The sequence below is a fragment of the Lathyrus oleraceus genome, chromosome 5, assembly GCF_024323335.1.
Source record: "Lathyrus oleraceus cultivar Zhongwan6 chromosome 5, CAAS_Psat_ZW6_1.0, whole genome shotgun sequence".
Classification (NCBI taxonomy): Eukaryota; Viridiplantae; Streptophyta; class Magnoliopsida; order Fabales; family Fabaceae; genus Lathyrus; species Lathyrus oleraceus.
In genome coordinates, this window is record NC_066583.1 from 50,429,067 (window position 1) to 50,441,127 (window position 12,061).

At 41.4% G+C, this 12,061-nt stretch overlaps 1 protein-coding gene across 1 annotated transcript; it reads right to left on the bottom strand.

The window, feature by feature from the left end:
* Positions 1–7,053: 7,053 nt before the first annotated feature.
* Positions 7,054–8,097, bottom strand: LOC127078667 (uncharacterized). The gene has a single exon (XM_051019100.1). The coding sequence runs from the start codon at positions 8,095–8,097 to the stop codon at positions 7,054–7,056; it is 1,044 nt and encodes a 347-aa protein (XP_050875057.1).
* Between the last annotated feature and the right edge of the window lie 3,964 nt (positions 8,098–12,061).

Below are 12,061 nucleotides of genomic sequence, written 5' to 3' on the forward strand. Positions count from 1 at the left end.
TATCGAGTCGAAACATCATCTTATATGATAGAATTAAAATATTCCAGCAAGGGAAAAATACTTTAATTGAATCTAAAACTTTATGAGGATACTTAGAGCAGTATCTCTAAAAGATATCTGAAATGAGACTCTTCATATTGATGAAGCAGCATCTCAAACAGTAAAAGTGAGATTCTCTGTATCGAGTCGAAACAGCATCTTATATGATAGAATTAAGATGTTCCAGCAAAGGGAAAACATATCTTAATTGAATCTAAGACTTTCCGAGGATACTAGAGCAGTATCTCTAAAAAATCTGAAATGAGACTCTTCATATTGATGAAGCAGCATCTCCAACAGTAAAAGTGAGATTCTCTGTATCGAGTCGAAACAGCATCTTATATGATAGGATTAAGATATTCCGAACAAGGGAATGATACCTTAATTGAATCTAAGACTCTTCGAGGATACTTAGAGCAGTATCTCAAACAGAGAAATGAGATTCTTCAGATAAATGAAGCAGTATCTCGATTATTCGTTTGTTAGGGGAATTTTAAGAAAAGACTCCTTTTGCGGGAGATTTACTAGAAGTGCTCTGTAGGGGAAAAGCTCATAAGAGACTTTTTAGGGTAACCTCTGCTTGGGGAGCAATGATTGTAAAGAAAAATGCTGGAAATATCATTTTTAATCATAAAGTTGAACAATGATTTGCTGAGAAATAATTCTACGAGCACATGCAGGGAAATAACTTTATTTGGGAATGAGGAATGTCCGAGACATATACGAATGACCTTGGATACTATTATTTTATATTTTATTTTTGTATAATGTCCCACTTTATGGGGGAATTCCATGCATGGGATGTATGCGAGTATGCAGTTTCGCTGGGGATATTTGGTTGTGCATGTAGGAATTCAAATGATTTTTTATTTTTGCTGAAATTCCCATTTGGTGGGAGTGTTATGTATGAGTATGCTGATGATTGGTATGACTGTTTTTTTTTTTAATTTCCTTGTTTGGCAGGAAATTATGAAATGATGCCTGTGATGCATGTAGGAATGCAACTGGGTAATTGGATATGCCCCGGTTAAGATATTTCGCTTTAAGGTATGATGCCAACAATATGGATTTTTTTATCATTGGGGCGATCAATGGAGATCAAATTTTAATGCCCCTGCTAGGTGGTTTTGGGGAATATATTTGGGTTGTTCCGAGTCATTGAAAGGTTCAGACTTTTCAACACGCGATACTCCGTCCATGATTTATCAATGTTTCTGTTGGAAATGTGATGGAGCCTTGCCCCGGTCTGGCTATACCATGAGTACATTTATGAGAGGTGTGAATCAGTAGTTGAAAGGAACATAACCGTCTGCAATCAGTCCTGCACCTTTATGAAAGACAAGAGTGAATCTTGGGGACTAAAGGATTCGTCCGCTTCCTGTTTCAAAAGCAATTTTACCACTTTATTGAAACATGTGTTTTATTTTCTCCAATAGTTTTAAAAAGTGATGTTTATCAAAAATAAAAGGTTCTTTACAAACAAACAGATAAAATAAAAAATGATTTGGGCACACTTTGTTGAGAAAATTTCTCTTTTATTGATTTGACCCTTAAATGGGTGATTGTACATAAAGACGCAATTCCTTAATGAGGTCATTGTTGTGCATAGAAAAAAAATGGCAATGAGAATTGAGTTCTTATTGAGTTTCCACACTGCTATGATCCTTATGCCTTCGATAGCCCGAGCACTTTGCTTTTGAAAAGTGAGGTAGATCGATTCTTTGTCTTCGAGGGTATGTCAGATGTCTATAAGTACAACTTTTTGCCTTGGAATTAATCCCTAACTTTTGCCTGGACCGCCCTTTCGGGTTTTTGATCCACCGGGATACCCATTTTTTCCTGAGTCGCCCTTTCGGGTTTTCAACTCAGCGGGTCAGACTCTTTTATTTTTATCCCTAATTTTGCCTGGATCTCCCTTTCGGGTTCTCGATCCACCGGGATAGCCATTTTTTGCTTAAATCGCCCTTTCAGGTTTTCGATTTAGCGGCTTTTATTATTCCACTTTTTTAGGCGAAGTACTTTTTAACAGCATCAATGTTGGTGGGAAGCGGCAACTCATCACCGTCCATAGTTGCTAGAATTAGAGCACCTCCAGAAAAGGCTCTAACCACCACAAATGGGCCTTCATAATTTGGTGTCCATTTCCCTCTAGAGTCTTTGTGAATGGGCAAGATTTTCTTCAGTACCAAATCTCCCTCTTGAAACACCCTGGGACGAACTTTCTTGTCGAATTCCTTTTTAAGACGCCTCTGATAGAGTTGACCATGACCTAACGCTTTCAAGTGTTTCTCCTTAATAAGGTTGAGCTCGTCGTACCTTGATTGAACCCATTCTGCCTCGTCTAACTTAGCCTCCATCAATACTCTCATCGAGGGGATCTCCACTTCTATAGGGAGAACTGCTTCCATACCGTATACCAAGGAATAAGGAGTTGCCCCTGTTGAAGTTCGTATCGACGTGCGATAGCCATGTAACGCAAAAGGTAACATCTCGTGCCAATCCTTGTACATAACAACCATCTTTTGGATGATCTTCTTGATATTTTTATTTGCAGCTTCAACATCCCCATTCATCTTAGGTCGATAGGGTGATGAGTTGTGGTGCTCGATCTTGAATGTTGCGCATAACTCATCCATGGTCTTGTTGTTGAGATTGGACCCATTATCAGTGATGATTTTGTTGGGAATACCATATCGACATATGATGTTATTTTTCAAGAAACGAGCGACTACATGCTTTGTGACGTTCGCATAAGACGTGGCTTCCACCCATTTGGTAAAATAATCTATGGCCACCAAGATAAATCTGTGTCCATTTGACGCTTTGGGTTCTATCATTCCAATCATGTCGATACCCCACATAGAGAAAGGCCAAGGTGATGCTATGACATTCAGCAGGGTAGGCGGTATATGTATTTTGTCAGCATAGATTTGGCACTTGTGGCATGTTCTAGTGTAATGATAACAGCCAATTTCCATTGTCAACCAGTAGTAACCTGCCCTTAGAATTTTCTTGGCCATGGCATGCCCATTGGCGTGCGTACCGAAAGAACCTTCATGTATGTCCCTCATAAGCTGACCTGCTTCATGTTTGTCCACACACCTTAACAAAACCATGTCGTAATTTTGTTTGTACAATACCTCCCCATTCAAGAGGAATTTTGATGCCAATCTCTGGAGGGTCCTTTTGTCAAGGCTGGAAGCCCCTTCCGGATACTCCCTCTTCTCCAGATACTGTTTGATATCAAAGAACCAGGGTTTACCATCTGGCTCTTCTGCTGTCGTCAGGCAATGAGCAGGTTCGTCAAAACGCCTAATCTCAATATGAGGCTGATGGTTGGGCCGTATTAATTTGTACATGGAAGCCAAAGTTACTAAGGCATCTGCCATCTGATTCTCTTCTCGAGGAATATGAGAGAAAGTGATTTCGTCGAAATTTGGGAGTAGCTTCAGCACATAATCCCGGTATGGAATTAGGTTAGCATGTCTTGTTTCCCAATCGCCTCTGATCTGATGTATGACTAAAGCGGAGTCCCCGAATACTTCTAGTATCTTGATCTTCAACTCAATAGCTTCTTCCAACCCTAGTATGCAAGCTTCATACTCGGCCATGTTATTTGTGCAGGTAAAGCAGAGCTTTGCGGTGAATGGTAGATGGAAATTCTTGGGAGACATCAGCACTGCCCCAATTCCATGGCCTATTGCATTTGAGGCACAATCAAACATGAGCATCTAGCCTGCTCTTAGCTCGAGGCTTTCCTCTAGTTCGGAGTCTTCAACATCCCTAACAGCCATGATGTCCTCGTCTGGAAAGTCAAATTTCAAAGATTGGTAATCCTCCAGTGGTTGGTGAGCAAGATGGTCTGCTAGTATGCTTCCCTTGATCGCTTTTTGTGTAACATATTGGATATCATATTCTGACAACAACATCTGCCATCGAGCGATCCTACCAGTGAGAGATGGTTTCTCGAATATGTACTTGATGGGATCCATTTTAGATACCAGCCAAGTTGTGTGAGTTAGCATGTACTGCCTGAGACGCTTAGCAGCCCATGTGAGTGCACAACAAGTCTTCTCGAGTAATGAATATTTGGTCTCACAATCATTAAATTTCTTGCTCAGATAATAGATGGCATGCTCTTTTCTACCAGTCTCATCTTGTTGTCCCAATACACAACCCATGGATTCATCGAGCACGGTTAGATACATGATAAGAGGTCTTCCTTCGGCAGGGGGCATTAGAATCGGTGGCTCTTGCAAGTATTCTTTGATTTTATCAAAGGCTATCTGACAGTCCTCATTCCACTCCACGCCTTGATTCTTCCTCAGAAGCTTGAATATTGGTTTGCATGTTGCAGTAAGGTGAGAGATAAACCTGGCGATGTAATTTAGTCTCCCCAAGAAACCACGAACCTCTTTCTCAGTCTTTGGTGCAGGCATGTTCTGAATGGCTCGAACCTTGTCAGGATCTACTTCAATTCCCTTTTGGCTTACAATAAAGCCTAAAAGCTTTCCAGATCGAACCCCAAATATGCATTTATTAGGATTAAGTCTCAACCTAAACTTCCTCAAACGTGTGAATAGTTTCTCCAGGTTGGTGATGTGCTCTTCTTCTGTCTGGGATTTGGCAATCATGTCATCAACATACACCTCAATCTCTTCATGAATCATGTTGTGAAAGAGAGTCACCATGGCATGTTGATATGTTGCCCCAGCGTTTTTAAACCAAATGGCAATACTTTGTAACAAAAGGTGCCCCAAGGAGTAATGAACGTGGTCTTCTCCATGTCTTCGGGATCCATTTTAATTTGGTTGTACCTTGAGAAACCATCCATGAAGGAAAACACGGAGAATTGAGTTGTGTTACCCACCAGTACATCTATGTGAGGTAATGGGAAATCGTCTTTGGGACTAGCTCTGTTTAAGTCTCGGTAGTCTACACACATGCGGACTTTTCCATCTTTTATCGGCACCGGTACAATGTTGGCAACCCATTGTGGGTATTTAGCGACTTCTAGGAAACCAACGTCAAACTGCTTTCTCACCTCTTCTCTGATCTTGAGAGCCATATCTGGCCGAGTTCTTCTTAACTTTTGTTTGACAGCAGGGCATTCTTCTTTAAGGGGAAGCTTGTGGGTCACGATGCCAGTGTCTAATCCGGGCATATCTTGGTATGACCAAGCAAACACGTCGTCATATTCGTGGAGGAGCTCTATCAGTCTTGTCTTCACTGTATCTTGAAGTGCTGCGCCTACGCTTACTTCTCTCTTATCTTCTTCTATTCCCACATTGATAACTTCAACGTCTTCCTGGTGTGGTCGAATAACCTTTTCTTCTTGTTTGAGTAATCTGGCCAACTCTTCAGAGAGTTCGCAATCTTCCCCCACTTCGTCTTCAGCTTGGTAGATTGGACAATCAAAGTCATATTGGACCATAGCAGTGTCGTTATCAATGGTCTCGGTGGTGTTTCTGCATGTTATGATTTATGTAGTTTATTTAGAAAGTGCATGCATAAAAATTGATTTCCATTTTCGTAAATAGATCAAAACGAAAGAAAAGGAACAAAAATTTGAATGCAAAACGTCATTTCATTAATGATAAAAACTCTTGAAAAAGATAAAGGAGGCCCTACAACATGCCACTGTGCCTTGGGCAGAGCACAGGGTTTTGTCTAAAAATGATAAAATTACTTTTGAAATATTTGGGAAACTTCCACAGCCTTCCAATTTGTTAGTTCTTCATTAGGTGCGGCTTGATGCGTCCAGCTGGACACCCCCTCCTTGCGGCCTTCTTCACTGATCATTGCCACCTGCTTGCCAAAGATGTGGCCAGCACTGGTGAACGTTTTCTCCATAGAAGGAATCTTCTCTTTGTCAGATTGGTTACCAACTTTGTGTGATGATGGGTCATACCCTAAGCCAAACTTGTCTCGTTTCTCTTTCAATTCCACCACTTTGCCCCAATCTTGTGCATCTTCACTTTCCATAACAGCTTTAGCTCCTTGCCATGAGGCCATGGATGGTTCGGATTTCGGGACCTCCAAGGTCTGTTGAACGGCCATCATGTTTACCACTTCCAGGGATTGGAATGGTGTCTCAGTGATTTCGTCATCCACCTCGATATATCGAAAAGATGTTAAGTGACTAACCAAGATATCTTCTTCTCCTCCAACCACAATCATTTTGTCATTTGTAATGAATTTTAGTTTTTGGTGCAGAGTGGAGGTGACAGCACCTGCGGAGTGAACCCAGGGTCTCCCAAGTAGGCAGCTGTAACCAAGATGTATATCCATGACTTGGAATGTGATATTAAAAATAGTTGGACCTATCTTGGTTGGTAAGTCAACCTCTCCTATCACTTCTCGCCTTGAGCCATCAAATGCTTTTACGATTAGGGTGTTGGGCTTCATACTTATGCCTTCCACTGGCAGCTTTATCAAAGTCGTATTTGGCATGACGATCAAGGAGGAACCCGTGTCTACCAACACCCTTGACAGTATAGTATCCATGCACTTCAAGGAGATGTGGAGAGCCTTGTTATGGTTCTTTCCTTCAATCGGTAGTTCGTCATCATTAAAACCCAAGAAATTTCCAGTAGTCACACAAGCTATCACATCATCAAATTGTTCTATTGTTATGTTCTTGGTGATATGAGTGGCGCTTAATACCTTCAACAGCGAATTCCTGTGTGCTTCTGAGTTAAGTAGGAGAGATAACATGGAAATTTTGGAAGGTGTTTGGTTTAGCTGGTCCACCACCTTATAATCGCTTTTCTTGATTATTCTCAAAAACTCCTCAGCCTCCTCACGAGTGACAGCAGCTTTAGGAGACAGGTGCATGTCTTGCATCCCATGATTAGGGATGGGGATCTGGACAACAGCCTCCTTCCCTTTATCTCTCTCAGAAGTATCAGCAGTTCTTGGTGCGAATACCCGGCCACTACGCGTCATTCCTGCTGGCCCCACAATTGAAGTGACATTTGGTTCGTTAATCATTAAAGGTTTATCTTCTTGCCCCTACTTAAAAGCTCTGGGCTGATATATCCATGTGACTGCCTTCTCATCTTTATATTTGAATGGTGCTGGGAACTCTATCACCAACGGGCTTATAGGTATTTCTATTTTGACCTCATCATAGGGGATATCTACCACGGCTATCTCTTCCTGACGCTTTCTCTTGACACGGTAAGTTATCTGTAACTCGCCTCGATCCAGCATTTGTTGTATAAAACGCCTTAACTCTTCATTATTCTCTTCCTCAACCAGCTCTTCCAGGATCAGGCCACTCTTCAGCAATTGTGCTCCTATCATGGTGATAGAGGTTTGAATCTCTTCAACCTTACGGATCAGTTTGCCTTCATCACCCTCCTCAATGGCACTGACGGAAGCACCCTTATGCATCGGCATAGGGTTGGTATTCATGTTCGGGCGTCCTGGAGTGAAAGAAACGGCCTTGGCTTCGATCAAGTCTTGTACTCGATTCTGAAATGCGAAATAGTTTTCCAAAGTATGACCAGGTGCTCCCATGTAAAATTCACAATGGGCATTAGCGTCGTATCCAGGTGGATACGGAAAAATAGCTGGTTTTAACTCCCTCAATGTTAGAAGGCCATCCTTCTGCAGATATGGGAATATCTGACTATAAGGTACTAGTAGAGGATCAAGTTGTCTTCTTGAGGGTCTTGGCTTGAACTGTCTTGGTGGTGCGGTATTTTGCTGATGATGATGTTGTTGATGTTGTGGCTGATACATTTGTTGTTGCTGCATTGGTTGTTGATAGGGTATGGGTACCACTGCGGCGACTTGGCCATATGAAGCCTGTTGCTTCCCTTTATAGTTTCTGGATATGGCGTTTGTCTCGCCTTCTCTTTTCTTCGGGAAACCTCCAGAATATTTCTTTGGTGCGCTAGGTGTTGTCACTGCTCCAGGAATCTTTCCATCTCTCAACCCCTTCTCTATGCGGTCTCCAATTGTAACTAGATGTGCGAAGTCAGATGCGGCACTGCTCACTAATCGATCAAAGAATGGGTCCTTTAAGGTGTCCACAAATATCCCGATCATTTCCTTCTCAGACAATGGTGGCTCTACCTGAGTAGCCAATTCTCTCCACCGCTGGGCGTATTCTTTGAATGACTCACTCTCCTTCATAGCCATCCCTTGCAACTGCATTCGGTCGGGTGCCATATCTAAGTTGTATTTGTACTGACGGATAAATGCGTCAGCCAAATCCTCCCAACTTTGAATTCGGCCCTGTTCTAAACTCATATACCATCTCAGAGATGCTCCACTCAAACCGTCTTGGAAATAGTGTACAAGTAGTTTGTCATTTTCGGTATGAGCAGCCATTTTCCTGAAGTACATCGCCAGATGACTTCTTGGACAAGTTTGTCCTTTGTATTTCTCGAAATCAGGGGTTTTAAATTTAGCCGGTGTCGCATTACGCGAAAAACCGGCGGGAAAACGAAACAACAGAGCCGCCACCGTGCGTTATTTATCCCAAAAGAGGGAAAGGAAACGCTCGAAGTAAACCTGGGAAAGACATGGTCTCGCGACCAAAGAGAGATGGGATCGGGAGTCGGTTATGCGAAGGGAAGGTATTAGCACCCCTACGCATCCGTCGTACTCGACGGGATCCACGCACAAAAGAAAGGATAAGGTTGCTAGAAACTGCTCACAAACTGCACACAAGGCTGGAAGGAAACACAGAAAGACAAAAGAAATGGGACTCGGCAGGATATCGCATCCTGGGCCTACGTAGCCTGTCAGGCACAGACATCAGAGTCGACGTAGTTCGGGACAGGGGAAACGTGCTCGCTAGGATGTCGCATCCTATGCATACGTATCTTCTCTAACCAGAGGAAGAATCAGAGCACTCGTAGCTCGGCTAACGCACGCCAAACAAAACACAAACACTGGAAACCGACTGCCAATCGCTGGACTTATGTTAGACTCCACACAAGCAGGAAAACATGGAAACTGAATACCAATCGTTGGACTTATATCAGACTCCGAACCAACAAACACACATAGGAAACCAACTGCCAATCGCTGGACTTATGTCAGACTCCAGACAAACAAACACACACAGGAAACCAACTGCCAATCGCTGGACTTACGTCAGACTCCAACAAACACACACAAACAGGAAACCAACTGCCAATCATTGGACTTACGTCAGACTCCAACAAACACACACAAAGGGGTTGAAAAAGAAAAGGGCGCCCGGAGAGATCAACTCATCTCCTGCCTACGTACCTCATCTGGTATGAGGATCAGGGCGACGTAGTTCCCCTAAACAAGGAAAGAACTTCTAGCCTAACCAGATACAAAGGGAGACACAAACTACTAGGGAGACTACGACTCGAGCCTAGAAGTTGTCATGCATACGATCCCTATGTTAAGGTTTCTATCTAACTTGCACAGGAAGCAAGCTATCCTAAACAACACAGGCAAAGACATACAAGCACAAAAAGCAAGCACACACACTATATGCAAACAATTGGCTCATACAAGGCTAGGCTGTAGAAACAAGCCAACTGGAATGGGGTGTTTTTAGCTCTTAACCCTAACATTGAGAGTTAGGGTGAAGCAGATGAAATGGGAAGTGAGGGTAAGACCTCACAACTCTTATCCCTGGCCTGGGAGAGCTTCAGACAAATGAAAGTGTGGGAGTTCAGAATGTAGGAACTCTTCTCCACATGACTGACACAACAAAGATCTTGGGTTATTATCCACAATGCATCAACACAATGGTGTGAGCAAGGTGAATGACACAACTGAGTAGAAGGGGATGGATTGCACATCCCTTTTATCTGCCAATTTCCTCTTAAGAGGTCTTTACCTGCTTGGCATAAAAGTAAACATTCACAAGCATTGCCTCTTAAGGAGGGCTTCAGACAGGTGCCTGCCCACATAACAGGACAAGTCTTCCAGACTACATGAAGTCAGAGAAATTATACCTCAGTGGTTAAGCAACCAAGCAAAGCAAAGGCAAGTTCATAAGAACTCAAAGAAACTTAGGTACCTGTGAAAAATCTAAACCAATCAGTTCAACTGTACAGACAAACATTCAACAAGCAATATCAAACAGACAGACAATATTCACAATGTGCAAGCCACAAGGCAAACTCAAATGAGTTAACATCAACCTACAAAACACACAAGTGTTAGTAATCAAGAGCAAACATCAATGCTCAAATGAGGAAGCATCATCAACTATGGACTTGGAAGTATAAACCTGAAATCAAAGCCCACATGTAAGCCACAAACCACTAGGTCAAAGCCTAGGGTCAAAGATGAATCAAAAATCCAAAACAGAACATGAAATTTAACATGAATCATCTTAATTCAATCAAGAACACATCTCAAAAAGTCTCACATCAAAACCATTAATCATATTCATTTCATGAGCAAAACATGGCAAGGCATGCAAATGGTGCTCACATTGAGACATCAGGAGAAACAAATGCACATTAAATCAAAAATGACTCAAAAAATCTTGGCAAAATTCATGAGTAAATAGGACATATGACATGATCATCACACAAAAAATTAGAGGCATTGGACATCATTTGGCATGGCAATCACATAGCATAAAACAGACAACCAAATGTGTGACACAAATTGTCACACCAACTTAGCATGAGCATAAAACAGAAATGGATCATAGGAAAAATACCAAACCAACACCAAAATGTCAAGCAATGTGTCTAGAAATAGCATGCAAAATTTCAGAAGCATTGGATCAATCTTGAGCATTTTATGATGAATGGAACAAGGTAAGGTCAAACATGTATACATGTGCAATCACCCTAGGACAAATCAATTTTCCAGCCAAGCACAATTTGCAGATTAATGATCATAAAAAAGTAGACATGATAAGGATCATAATGCAAAAAATTGGAGATCATTTGGATTAATTTTCAATTTATAATGATTTTTTGAAGTTTGAGAAAAATTGAAAATGAAACATGAGCCAAGGATGAAATAATGATGGAAAAGGAGAAAAAGGCAAGGCAATTGGAAAATATGGCTTCGCTCGGATTCGAACCGAGTCCAAATTTGAAATCACCAGCGCGCCTAATCAAAACACTGACGTTTTGAAATTCAAACCCTAGCCTGGCGCGCTTCTGCATTTCGTAGCTAATTTCAAATTTGCACATGCCAATTTCGTCGCTAAATGGAAGCCAAACCCTAGCAAATCTGGAGACGTATGGTGTTCATGCAAGCACGATGAAGATCATGAAGATCTTCATCTGGAAATTTCCAGAAAAATCAAAAACGCCCAGAATTTAACCAAACTAACATCAATCGAAAGGTTATCATGCACACGTTCCAAATCCAACATCAATTTGCTATAATTCATCACATATTAAGAGAATCGAAGAAAATAAAGTAGATCTACAAAACTTCAACTAAGCCTAACCCAGTGAACATTGCACCAAATCACTCGAATTTTACATCAGCATCATCACCAAACTATGATCTACACAAATATCACAAAGATTTTGAGAATTATTGAGGTCGAATTCTGACCTTCTTGATGAGCAGAATTGGAAATCGTGTGTTACAAGGCTTGTGATGCTCCAGAATTCTTCTAGGATGCTTGTGGAGGTGAATGATGAAGAACTTGAAGCTCAAGGATGCACGAATCCAGCTTAGTTTTCACTTGCCATGAATGCTTCAAACTTTGCATATGAACAAATATAGCGTCCAAATCTTCTCAACAGTACCTCAGGATGATGAATTGATCCATAGAAAGTGCTCTTGTTTGAAGAATTTTGAAAAAAAGTTTGAGAGAAAAGTTTTGAGATTTTTGTGATTCTAGATCTGAAATGTCACTTCTGATTAAAAACAGTTACGATTAAGTATATATATGCCATGCTAAACCTGTTTTAATCATGTTTAAGCTTAATACCAATGTGATTAACCAATTTGAAAGTGTATGTGCAAAACTGATATTTCCACTTCATGCACCCCCATGCACGTGAACAGTGCATATTCAAAGCCCAAAATGCCTTAAAAT